This window comes from Xenopus tropicalis, chromosome 9 (genome assembly GCF_000004195.4).
Source record: "Xenopus tropicalis strain Nigerian chromosome 9, UCB_Xtro_10.0, whole genome shotgun sequence".
NCBI classification, from domain to species: domain Eukaryota; kingdom Metazoa; phylum Chordata; class Amphibia; order Anura; family Pipidae; genus Xenopus; species Xenopus tropicalis.
Genome location: NC_030685.2, coordinates 22,703,288 through 22,717,200, shown reverse-complemented (window position 1 = coordinate 22,717,200; position 13,913 = coordinate 22,703,288). Strand labels below are relative to the sequence as shown.

General features: G+C 43.7%; 1 protein-coding gene across 1 annotated transcript in view; it reads left to right on the top strand.

Moving 5' to 3' along the window:
• scnn1b (sodium channel, non voltage gated 1 beta subunit) overlaps positions 1-10,198 on the top strand; it is a 38,844-nt gene extending 28,646 nt beyond the window's left edge. The window contains 6 exon segments of the mRNA NM_001078969.1: positions 5,584-5,701; positions 7,265-7,340; positions 7,822-7,879; positions 8,307-8,368; positions 9,498-9,573; positions 9,763-10,198. Of these exon segments, the coding sequence (NP_001072437.1) occupies positions 5,584-5,701; positions 7,265-7,340; positions 7,822-7,879; positions 8,307-8,368; positions 9,498-9,573; positions 9,763-10,104 (732 nt within the window). The 3' untranslated portion in view covers positions 10,105-10,198.
• Positions 10,199-13,913: the final 3,715 nt, after the last annotated feature.

The following is a 13,913-nucleotide window of genomic DNA, read 5'->3' as shown; positions in this document are numbered from 1 at the left end:
CCCCGTGGGGTCTTCAGTTCTGTTACAGACAGGGCACTTTCTGCAAAGAGTTTGTATAGTTTACCTTTGCTTATATGGGTTTCATCTAGTCCAGTGCTGTCCAACTTCTGCGGTACCGAGGGCCGGAATTTCTCTAGCATACATGGTGGAGGGCCGCTAATGGAAGCCAGTTTTGGCCACTCCCTTTTTTTAACCACACCCACTTCAAACCACACCCATTTCATCACAATGGTGGTAGTGCAGCAAAAACCCAAATGCTTGGTCCTCACTGCGGGGATATCAACAGTTATTCAAATATGAAAGAATTATATTATGTCATATTAAGACACTCCCTTAAATCCATATGACTCCTGCTCCCCTGTGGATAGCAGAGCAACCCCCAGCACATAATTACACACCTTAGGGACCATTTAATGGCTATTTCCAACTACTAACAAACTCCCAGAACAAACCCCTGCCAGGTTCACCTCTAACAGACAGCATAACGCACACCTCAGACATTGTATGTAGTGCCTGGACTATGCTGCCTGTGTGTATGGCACACACAGACAGCATAGGGTAGGCAAAGTATGGAACATAGGCAGTATAGGGTAGGGAGGGTATGGAACACACAGACAGCATAGGGTAGGCATAGTATGGCACATAGGCAGTATAGGGCAGGCAGAGTATGGCACACACAGACAGCATAAGGGAGGCAGAGTATGGCACACACAGGCAGCATAAGGGAGGCAGAGTGCTGCCTGTGTGTGCCATACTATGCCTACCCTATGCTGTCTGTGTGTTCCATACCCTCCCTACCCTATACTGCCTATGTTCCATACTTTGCCTACCCTATGCTGTCTGTGTGTGCCATACACACAGGCAGCATAGTCCAGGCACTACATACAATGTCTGAGGTGTGAACAGGGGAACAATGTGGATGCAGAAGCTAAAAGGTGTGAAAAACACAGGGGATTACATGTTTAAACAATACAGAGGGATTACAGCCTGAATCTGAGGTGTGAGCAGTGCGGGGGGGGGGGGTTAATCTCAGTACTGATACTATTTAAAGTTTACACAAATGTAAGCCATCAAAGCAGCCAGACAGGTGGGGGGCCACACAGAGGGGGGTTGCGGGCCGCCAGTTGGACAGCACTGATCTAGTCCTATGGTTTCCTTACAAACAAAAAGGCAGGTTAATTGGCTTCTGGTGACATTTTCCATAGTGTAAATGTGATGGGGCAGGGAGTCAAATAATGATGTGTAATCTCTGAATAGAATGTTAGCGCTATAGAAATAGAGGATAACAGTAGGGCAAATAAGCCACCCAGCAATGTCCATGAGGGTTCCCTCCTTAAGTTTAATTACAAAAACTGCTCTTAAATGGGAATGCCAATTGATTGAGATAAAAAAAGTGTCCTTTTTGATAATGCCAGGGGCTCATTCCTAGTAACTTCATTGGGGCCCTGGATTAGAACATAAGATGCAAAGGCGTGGGAACTACCACGAATCGATTTCAGAGAAAGACAAAATGTACAAGTAACAATGAATCAGAATTCTCATAAAAGGAACGTGATTTCATTGTGTAATCTAATCAGGTTCCAGCTAGATCTATTATTGTTCAATATTACACAAGAGATACACTGTAACGCTGCCATTCGGAAATTTGGCATTGGTTGGTTTATTCGCGTCAACTAGAAGTTCTAACAGTAACAAATAAAGAACTGGTCAGAGCTGGACTGGATAATCTTGGGGTGTATCTTTGTTTTTTTTTATTATTACTTTGTATTTGACTTGCACACATCCCACATTTCTTATTTAATTTCTGGCATTACTTCCATCAGACAACTTCCTGATGTAAATGACTGAAAGCTAATGAACTTTCTTAATTCAAGGACCTTTTGAGTCCTGATGTTAGCTGGCACAATGTAAGGAGATGTTGCAGACTTAGGAGTGTCGTAATAAAGGCAACAAATGAGGATTAAATGTTGAGGATCACTACAAGCCACCAGATCATAAACCTTTGCACAGATTATAGGTTGCTAATAATCTACTAGAGGAGACATGTGGACCCAGACAATAAGAGGTACATGAAGCTTCTTCTAATAAGACCTATGGAACACCAGTATTTTTACAGGAGAAAATGCAGCGCTCAAATTTCCCTACCAACACACCATGCATCATGGAGAAAGGAAGGGTGGTTTGACCCCTGTTATTCTCCCTTGGAACAACTCAACTTTCAAAATTCTTTGACAATCATGAGAGTTTTATGGCCTAATCTTCCATTAACATTCCATTAGTTTGTTGAGTGTAGGTTTGGTTCCTCCTCATTAGGTGTAGGGTTGGTTCCTCCTCATTAGGTGTAGGTTTGGTTACTCCCCATTAGATGTAGGGTTGGTTCCTCCTCATTAGGTGTAGGGTTGGTTCCTCCTCATTAGGTGTAGGTTTGCTTCCTCCTCATTAGGTGTAGGGTTGGTTCCTCCTCATTAGGTGTAGGGTTGGTTCCTCCTCATTAGATGCAGGGCTGGTTCCTCCTCATTAGGTGTAGGGTTGATTCCTCCTCATTAGGTGTAGGGTTGGTTCCTCCTCATTAGGTGTAGGGTTGGTTCCTCCTCATTAGGTGTAGGTTTGCTTCCTCCTCATTAGGTGTAGGGTTGGTTCCTCCTCATTAGGTGTAGGTTTGGTTCCTCCTCATTAGGTGTAGGGTTGGTTCCTCCTCATTAGGTGTAGGTTTGGTTACTCCTCATTAGCTGTAGGGTTGGTTCCTCCTCATTATGTGTAGGTTTGCTTCCTCCTCATTAGGTGTAGGGTTGGTTCCTCCTCATTATGTGTAGGTTTGCTTCCTCCTCATTAGCTGTAGGGTTGGTTCCTCCTCATTATGTGTAGGTTTGCTTCCTCCTCATTAGGTGTAGGGTTGGTTCCTCCTCATTAGGTGTAGGGTTGATTCCTCCTCATTAGGTGTAGGGTTGGTTCCTCCTCATTAGGTGTAGGTTTGGTTCCTCCTCATTAGGTGTAGGTTTGGTTCCTCCTCATTAGGTGTAGGGTTGGTTCCTCCTCATTAGGTGTAGGTTTGCTTCCTCCTCATTAGGTGTAGGGTTGGTTCCTCCTCATTAGGTGTAGGTTTGGTTCCTCCTCATTAGATGTAGGGTTGGTTCCTCCTAATTAGGTGTAGGGTTGGTTCCTCCTCATTAGGTGTAGGGTTGGTTCCTCCTCATTTGTTGTAGGTTTGGTCCCTCCTAATTAGGTGTAGGGTTGGTTCCTCCTCATTAGATGTAGGGTTGGTTCCTCCTCATTAGATGTAGGGTTGGTTCCTCCTAATTAGGTGTAGGGTTGGTTCCTCCTCATTAGGTGTAGGGTTGGTTCATTAGGTGTAGGGTTGGTTCCTCCTCATTTGGTGTAGGTTTGGTCCCTCCTAATTAGGTGTAGGGTTGGTTCCTCCTAATTAGGTGTAGGGTTGGTTCCTCCTAATTAGGTGTAGGGCTGGTTCCTCCTCATTAGGTGTAGGGCTGGTTCCTCCTCATTAGGTGTAGGGTTGGTTCCTCCTCATTAGGTGTAGGGTTGGTTCCTCCTCATTAGGTGTAGGGTTGGTTCCTCCTCATTAGGTGTAGGGTTGGTTCCTCCTCATTAGGTGTAGGGTTGGTTCCTCCTCATTAGGTGTAGGGTTGGTTCCTCCTCATTAGGTGTAGGGCTGGTTCCTCCTCATTAGGTGTAGGGCTGGTTCCTCCTCATTAGGTGTAGGGTTGGTTCCTCCTCATTTGGTGTAGGGCTGGTTCCTCCTCATTAGGTGTAGGGTTGGTTCCTCCTCATTAGGTGTAGGGCTGGTTCCTTCTCATTAGGTGTAGGGCTGGTTCCTCCTAATTAGGTGTAGGGCTGGTTCCTCCTCATTAGGTGTAGGGCTGGTTCCTCCTCATTAGGTGTAGGGTTGGTTCCTCCTCATTAGGTGTAGGGTTGGTTCCTCCTCATTAGGTGTAGGGTTGGTTCCTCCTCATTAGGTGTAGGGTTGGTTCCTCCTCATTAGGTGTAGGGTTGGTTCCTCCTCATTAGGTGTAGGGTTGGTTCCTCCTCATTAGGTGTAGGGCTGGTTCCTCCTCATTAGGTGTAGGTTTGGTTCCTCCTCGTTAGGTGTAGGGCTGGTTCCTCCTCATTAGGTGTAGGGTTGGTTCCTCCTCATTAGGTGTAGGGTTGGTTCCTCCTCATTAGGTGTAGGGTTGGTTCCTCCTCATTAGGTGTAGGGCTGATTCCTCCTCATTAGGTGTAGGGCTGATTCCTCCTCATTAGGTGTAGGGCTGATTCCTCCTCATTAGGTGTAGGGCTGATTCCTCCTCATTAGGTGTAGGGTTGGTTCCTCCTCATTATCACCCATAAGCTCTTATTAAAGAAAAAATACAAAGATTTCTTAGCCTTGAGCTGACAGGAGGTAAGCTGCTGGACTGAAACCAGAACTATAACAAACATGGTGGTTCTGTCACCATCTTATCCTACCGTCACCATCTTGCCCTGCTGTGACCATCATTCTCTGATAACTGCAGGTTTCTCTTGCTGTGGCATCTAAATCTCCCATACCCATCCCTACCCTCATAAATACTACCCAGGGCTGTTGGCTATATTTTCATAGCCCAAAGTCAGCAGTGGCCATCTCAGTCTCCTTATATAATGTGGATGCCAAGAGGCTTGGCATAGAGATTGTACCACATTAGCTGGGTACTAGTCTGTCCCACAGTTATGAACTAGTCCATTGAACTTCTGGCTATAGCTGCCTTTGTTTATTATTTAAAGGGAGGACAGAGAATGAATTTCTTGTTACAAACCACAGGATATTATTTGGGAATAAAATGTACTCTGATTTCAGGTTCTAGAGCCAAACAAAATTCTTTGGGAAGGCAGCATTTTTTTTAGATGTTTGTGAACTACAGTGCCCATTATATTATAGGAGGCTCCGGGTCTGCAAAGCTGACCAAATTCAAGACTCTCATAAATGGTCTGTTTGTCCCAACTTAAAATCCATATTGCAAATCAATTCTTGGTTTAATCACAGTTTAGTTATTCTTCTAGCACAGGGATCCCCAAACTTTTTTACTTGTGAGCCTCGGTTAAATGTAAAAAGACTTGGAGAGCAACACAAGCACCATAAAAGTTCATGGAGGAGCCAAATAAGGGCTAAGATTGGCTATTAGGGGCCTCTATGCACACTATCAGCTTACAGGGGGCTTTATTTGCCCCCAAGTCAGGAATTGAAAAATAACTCCCTGGTTTTGGGGCACTGAGAGCAACATCCAAGGGGTTGGGGAGCAACATGTTGCCTTTGGGCCACTGGTTGGGGATCACTGTTCTAGCATATGGGTACTGTGGTACTTCCCATGGCTGCTGCGGTTGGGATGATCATGTGGATTCCTCCTGTGTGAACCTTCTTCTCTAATTTCAGGACTAAAGATGGACATACATGGTAAGATTTGCTTGCTTGGCAAGCAAATGATCAAATCTTTCCCCTGATATGCCCACCTTGGCTAATGCAATTGTTTGGCCCTAGGGGCCCCTTTAGGATCCATAGTTAATGTTCTTATAATCTATTACAAATTATATTGCAATGTCCTTTCTCCTTGACAGTCCTGCCTGCGTTCCTGTTACCAAGAGCAGATGGTGCAAACGTGCGGCTGTGCCGACTACCAGTACCCGCTACCGAATGGGTCAGAATACTGCAGTAACGACAAGTATCCTGACTGGGGTATGTGATAGTGAGGTTCCCTTGCTTGGCAAATCTAGAACATAGAACAACTACTGTTGAACTACAACTTCTAGCCATGACATTTATGGGCTACTGTTCTTCAGCTGGAAGGACGCAGCATAGGCATCTCTGATATTAATGATAATATAACAATTACGCATTTCATTTTAATAATATTATTATTATTTAAGGTTAAAGCATCAGGGGAGCTGTAGTTCAGCAACCATAGAGGTGGATTATTATAGAATCAGGTTTTTGTTTGCATTTAAAGGGGAAGTAAAGTGAAAAAATCCACAGGGGGCTAATATTATGGTGCTCACTTTTTAAAACTAGTGAAGAGGCTTTAGCATGGTCCCTTGGGCACCGACTGTAACAGTGCTGTTTAAGGGTTCAGAGCTGAGTGCAAGCAGCCAAAATGACCATGATCCAGCACCAGTATTGTCATGCTCTGCCGCTTCTGATCTTTATCCTGTAAAAGTCTTAGAAATACCTGTACCGGATCATTGCCTCCCTGTCGACAGTTAACTAAGCCAACTAATTGCTTTAGAAACCTATCATACTTGTTTGCTGGATATTTGCTGTGCTGTAATCTGCTGCAAACTGCCCCACACCCTACTCACTGGCACAGATTTAGGAAGGAAAGGGGTTTTAGCTTTCAAAATTTATAGTCAAGCCAAGTAGGGTTACCGCTTGGCCAATATCTGAGCAGCCTAGCCAGTAAAGCACCAACTAGCCAGTACATTTGTAATACCCTATACATTCTTTCCTTTCCTCACCTCCTCCAATGCCCAAATTCCCTTATAAGAACAGGACCTGCTCCACTCTGTCTATTTCCCTTCTCACCCACCCATTTCCCCACCCACCAGCCAAATTCCATGCCCCATCTTCCCATTTCCCCTTCCCATATCATCGTTTACCACCCCCCTCAGTGCCCTCATTGCCACCCCCACCTGTAGGCTGGTGTAATACGGGCCCACAAGGGCACAACCCTAATGCCAAGTGGCTTGATCTGGGACACAGCCCCACAACTACCCAATAGATAGAGGGATGGATAGAGATAGATATAGAGATAGATAGATAGATAGATAGATAGATAGATAGATAGATAGATAGATAGATAGATAGAAGGGGTGGGTGGAAAGAGATAGATAGATCCCATCCTCCTCATATGCCTTTATTTCACTCTGCTTCCCCTTCTGTCCACCTTGCTATATCCCCCTCTCCGTTGTTTCGTGTTATCATTTTCTTTCCGTTCTCTCTCCATTCTCATGCGTTCTTCTCTCCATCTCCAATTTCTATTCCATGGCCCATATCTGTCTCGCAAACCTTTCTCCTCTTTATTACTTTCTGCCTGATCATTAGGGGTTAATCACCTTGCACAAACTATGGTGTCAGCATAAAGGTACCAAGGTGCCAGGGGAGTCCATTTTACATTAATGGGGTTTCTCTTTGATCATATTTACCCGCAGTAAGCAGCCTGGCAAGATCAAAGAGTCGCACCACCAAAGGCATGAAACACATTGTTCCCAGTAATGTTAACATTATGCTTTATTCCCCCCCCAGTTCCCTGTTATTATGGTCTGCGGGACTCAGTAGCCGACAGAGAAAGCTGTATCAGCTTGTGTCAGCAGCCGTGCAAGTAAGTGGCATACAATTTTGCAGTGGGCTCTTTAGTTACGCAAACCAGAATGTATGGGGAAAGATAGCTACTGCAGTAGCCAATGAGGATTATTTTACATAACCAAAGTATGCATGCATGTATTGGGGAATCTATTATAGTTCTCATTTACCAACCAACCTGAAGAACAGCCTAAGGATTTAGTCCTTGTATATAGGGAATAATGTAACCCCTATTATAAGTCTCCAAGGGGGGTGATTTATACAGGTCATGGAACTCCAAGGTGACTTCTAATATCCTCATTTTTAACAAGAAGTACTTTATTATTATTATAATACACAAGTTTCAGTGAGTGATTGTAATGACATCACTGAGCACCAATTATAACGGATGACTATCATTATGCACTGTTTATAGGATATAATTTACAGGGTATTCATTCTTGTGGATTACAGAGATATAAATGATTTGTGTAAAGCTGTGTGTATCTTGCCTCTTCCAGTGACACTCAATACAAGATGGTGATCTCAATGGCAGACTGGCCTTCAGCTGGGGCACAAGTAAGTATAAGGGGTCCCTAGAGAAGAAGAGATCCCTGTAGCACTCCCCTTAACTAGCGGCCCCCGACTGGACTAACCCTATACGCCCTTATGGTGGACTTAGGTCAACTTAATACCGTGAGAACAAACATGGCCCACGGGTTTTCAGTTAATGAATGAATTGTTAATAACAATGATTTGGCCACAATGGCAAACCTTAAGGGGGACATAATCCCTCAGTACGACACTTGCTTTCCAAATAAGCCCACACGTAGTGACCAAAGTGCAAGCAACATGGAGCTCCACTCACATGAATAATAGGCAGATTTCTAAGGCTCCAAGTGCAAAAAACCTATGTATAATAAGCACACAATAAAATAAATGTAACTATATTTGTACATGGGTATGTTTTCCCTTTAACAAAACCTTTGCCTTCTTCCCAATTTAGGATTGGATTTTTCATGTCCTCTCGTATGAGAAAGATTCCAGCCACAACATCACTGTAAACAGGTAGAAATATTGTGTTCATGTTGATTCTGTGTTGCTATTGAGTAACGACTCCTTTCCGAGCCTCCTGTTAACATTCCCCAACTACTGTATTTAAATGGGATATTCACCTTTGCAACAGAATACAAAAACCCATACCTCCTACCTGTGGTTCAATCCTAACTGGAGTGATAAATGGCATTTCACCATCTGGCAGTCTAGGAAAGGTCTAGGTTTAGCAGATGCCACTCCCTGAATGCAATGCTTTTGCTGGAGAAAGAATAAAGATCTGGGGCTGTTTTCCATGGTTTGGGCTACATCATACAATGACATTCTTCACAACATCATGCTGCCTAATATGTGGCAATAAATTTGGGGAGGCTCTTTCCTGATTCAGCACAATAATGCCCCCATGCACAAAGCCAATGGGTTTGTTGAGATGTGAGAACTTGAGTAGTCTACGCAGAGCCCTGACCTCTCAGCCCAACTCAACATCTACCCAATGGGACATTAAAGCTGGCCATACATGCACCGATAATTCAGTGCATGTATGGCAACTCGGCGAGGTGACAGATATCGCAGAAACCTGCAGATATCAGACGACTCGCCGATCGGGCCAGTTAAAAGATTTTGATCGGGTGCCATTGAAGGCGCCTGAGCAAAATCTATCTTCAGGGCTGAATCGGCAGAAGGAGGTAGAAATCCTATTGTTTCTACCTCCATATCAGACGATTCAGCCCTGAATGTCAGTGGAGGGTAGGAATGATCTTTTTGTGGCCAGCTTAAATGAAATCCAGGTCTAATGCCCATCATCAGTGCACAACCTCTGTAACGGTTTTGTGGCTGAATGGAAGGAAATCCCACCAACAATGGTCCCTAGTGGAACCTACTCAGAAGAGCAAAGGCTGATAGAGTTAAAAATAAGAGGACCAACTTCATATAAATCCCCTTGGTTTGGGAATGAAATGTTAGGCATGTAAATACCCCTGTAGTAGAAATATAGCTTACATTGTATAGCGAATGTATGTTCTCTCTATAAGTTTCTTGTTGATGATGTTGACCAAATATTATGGCTCAAGGAATAGCAGGAGATATGGGATAAACATGATGTTCTTTGCCAAACTGATTAGTGTCTCCTACTTTTATTCTCTAGGAATGGAATTGTCCGGCTAAACATCTACTTTCAAGAGTTTAACTATAGGAGTATTACAGAATCTGAAGCTACCAATGTAAGTACCCTGGGGTAGAAGGAGTATTCAGCTGCCACAGTAACACCGGGCACACAGCATGGTGGCTGAACATGGTATTATAATTACAAAGTGGCAAAGCACAAGGGTACAATATCTCCCAATGTTGTGGCCTTAGAGGAGTCTGCCATTCCGTGTGTACTTCCAGATTCTAATATGTACACTTTACAGGTGGTCTGGCTACTGTCGAACTTGGGCGGTCAATTTGGCTTCTGGATGGGCGGCTCTGTCCTGTGTATCATTGAGTTTGGCGAGATTATCATAGACTGCGTGTGGATCACCATCCTCAAGCTTCTGGCGTGGATCAAAGACCGTAGGCAAAGAAGGCAAAGGGCTCAATATGCCGACCCACCGCCTACTGTGTCCGAGCTGGTGGAGGCTCACACCAACCCAGGCTTTCAGAATGATGAGGGAAATCATGTAGCCATGGCCATACCTGGCACCCCTCCTCCAAATTACGACTCCCTCCGAGTGAATACCACTGAACCAGTGTCCAGCGATGAAGAGGATTAAACTACACAAAATGGCAACAGCTAAATAAACAATATTATGGCCATTATATTTGGATTTCAGTATATTACAATTAAATGCTATATTATGGGGGAAATACATTAAATTTCTTTTCATTTTACCAGTATTACTAATACTAAAGACGAGGACCAGGCTCTGTGATGTATTCTTGCATTATTATTATTATTATGAGTACAAATATTGACCATAGCATCTTCTTCACATTAGTTGCATATGCGACAAGTTGCTTATTGTTCAGAAATGCCAGCGTATTGGTCTGGGTAGAGGGCTAAAATAGTCTTCAAGACTGGAAAATCACCTCCCCTAAAGGCCACATTGGGTGGGATTTGGGAATAATGCCTATTTCCTAGAAATTCCTGAAGCCTAGCTATAAATTCAGTTGACATTAACTCCATCTTCTTCATTGCCAGCTTATTGGTCTGTGTAGAGGGGCAAAATGAAGGTCTCTCCTACCTGTTTTGGTTAGCGCTTAGACAGATATGAATCAGGAAGTCTTGAAAATCACCTTCCCTAAAGGCCAGATTGGGTGGGATTTGGGAATATTGTCTATGGAATTCCTAGGAATTCCTGGAAGCCTAGCTAGAAGTTCAGCTGACCATAACTCCACCTTATTCATTGCCAGCTTATTGGTCTGTGTAAAGGGCTAAAATGAAGGTCTCCCCTACCAGTTTTGGTTAGCGCTCCGACGGATATGAATCGGGAAGTCTTGAAAATCACCTCCCCTAAAGGCCAGACTGGGTGGGATTTGGAAAGAACGTCTGTTTCCTAGAAACTCCTGGAAGCTAGCTAGAAGTTCAGTTACTATGAGATTGTTTGCCTCCTTGATTTCCTTGCACTACGTTTCAATGTGTGGCACAGCTATATTTTTATCAGCTAACAGGGGCTGGGAACAAATGTTGGGTCTCAAAAGAAGGGCTTCAACCTTAAAAAGTCAGAAAAAAAAGCTTCCTTAAGGTGCCCATAGACCATCAGATCCGCTCGCTTGGTGATGTCGCCAAGCGAGTGGATCTTCTCCCGATATCCCCCACCTACGGGTGGGCAATATTGGGAGAATCCAGGGTAATTCAATCATTTGGCCCTGGGGCCAAACGATCGAATTATAATGATGGGCAAAGGTAAAGTCGGTCCGGGGACTGCATCAACGAGCCGATGCGGTCCCCATTCCTAGACTAGATTTTCTAACCTGCCCGACAGAGATCTGACTTATTTCAGGCCAGATATCGGTCGGACAGACCTGTCGGTAGTGCCCATACACGGGGCAATTAGCTGCCGAATCGGTCTAAGGGACCAATATCGGCAGCTAGAATCGGACCATGTATGGGGACCTTTATTGTTGGACTGGAACCAGCTTAAGATAAGTGCTGAACCAACTGCTGGTACAAAACAAACCAACTAGGCTTCTTACCAGCAGGTACAAAACGGTGGCCAAAGCCCTATCTACTTTTGTATGCAAAACAGCAAATTTTTCATTGCTCAGCAATATCACCATGGCAAATATAATCACATATTTTAGATGATTGCCCAATGAGAATCATTCTTATCAGTGTTACATCAGTTTTATTGTCGTAGTGACAACATTTAAAGGAGGGACAGCTGCTTAGGTGTTCATTACTCATAGAAACCAGAGAGCCAAAAGCCACATGTACCCAGGGCATGGGGGATTCTCATTGGAGGATTGTATTGCATTATTGGTGCTTCAGGTCCTTGAGAGTTTTGCGCCCTCTAGTGTAGAAATTCCAGATACAATTACACCTTTTGGAGGGTTCTCCAATGGGAATCATCTTTATCAGCTGGTTCTGATCTAATAAAGTCAGTCACAGAGCAATATTTGTTTGCCAATATTATTCTGCAAATAAACATGAGAATGGCAGAGATGGTGATGTATAGGCAGGCAGGGTGCATTTAACAACCCAAGCTTGATGCCTGCCACACTACAATGGGAAGCCTTCAATTAGCCACCTTCCCATATAAATATTCCACCCCCCCCCCCAGTGCCAGGTTCAAGCCTCAATGTAGCACAGAGGTTCGGCATACGTGAAACCAAGGTGAGGAATCACAATAGCATATTTGTAAGGTGGAGGATCCAAGAACGGACCAGAGCATGCCTCTGGGGCCTGAAGTCCCTTTGTGCAGCTGGAGGGGAACAACCAATAAAGGGGCATGAAATTCCTAACCCCAAAAATATAGAAAGGACTTTAAGTAACTAAATGAAAACTAGCATCTGCATGTCACATGACCAATATTAGGACCCTCATATTGATGCCCTGTGAGTTCCTCCCTGTTTGGTGCCACAAACCATTTACTTTCTCCTTGCACTTTTCCCAATGTCCCACCGGCCCAGTCTGACCCTGCATGGCAGTGCCATAAAATGTCTGAATTTGTGATATTTAAATCTGAGAATGTCTGTTTGTCCTGCCAATTCCAAATAAAACTTCTTCCAACAGAAGAACAACAGAGACTCCAATCCGGTAATGTATGGCTCTGTTTGATGATCTATGTCCATTACTGATACTATGGCTGCCATACAACTCAAGCCTATAAGCTAAGGAATAACTAGCACATATGTGATACACAGCTAGCAGGTCACGCATTTCCTTATATGCAACGTATGTACAGCCGGAGAGAACCGGAGGGGCACTCCTGGGACACATTTATCTTATAACCAGTGTAAAAACTGCTAACATCTTGAAAACTAAAAAAGATATCTACATTGCAAAACTGCTCAGAAGAGCACCCTGAGTTACAACATGGGTATAGGTTGTATGGGTATGGTACTATTGCATCAACAGAATGCAGAACCCACAAGGAAAGCAATTTTAAATTGTGGTTTAAGTAAAATATACACGTCCACTAGAATAAACCCCTAGGGGTAGAGTAATCCAGAGAGGACTACATGCAATTAAATGTATTTCCCAGGTATGAGGCACATTAGACACAGGCAAAAGGCAGAATGTGTGATCAGATATGGCTACTTAAAAAGGAATGGCAGAATCTCTTCATCTGGACATACTGTTCTCTTGTGTTTCTTATTCCAGGACACACAAGTCCCAGTGTTCTAAGCTCTATGTTGTGTTAGTAAATGGCAGGATGAAAGCACAAAAGCCACCGATCTGCTGGAATGGCAGTTGATGTCATCTACTTAGATTTTGCTAAAGCGTTTGATACTGTACCTCACAGAAGGTTAATGATCAAATTGAGGAATATTGGCCTAGAACATAATATTTGTAATTGGATAGAGAACTGGCTGAAGGATAGAGTACAAAGAGTGGTGGTAAATGGAACATTTTCTAATTGGGCCAGTGTGGTTAGTGGAGTACCGCAGGGGTCAGTCCTTGGGCCTTTGCTTTTTAACTTGTTTATTAATGACCTGGAGGTGGGCATAGAGAGTACTGTTTCTATTTTTGCTGATGACACTAAATTGTGCAAAACTCTAAGTTCCATGCAGGATGCTGCCGCTTTGCAGAGCGATTTGACAAAATTGGAAAACTGGGCAGCAAACTGGAAAATGAGGTTCAATATTGACAAGTGCAAAGTTATGCACTTTGGTAGAAATAATATAAACGCAAACTATCTACTGAATGGTAGTGTGTTGGGGGTTTCCTACAGTTAGTATTACTGGTTGTATATATAGTTTATGTATGTGAGTGTATAGATTGGTTAGTATAGGTTGTGTGCTGGGTTTACTCGGATGGGTTGAACTTGATGGACAATGGTCTTTTTTCAACCCTATGTAACTATGTAACTATGATCTGTACAAATCTGCGCACAGACGTGAGATCACAGATCCAAAA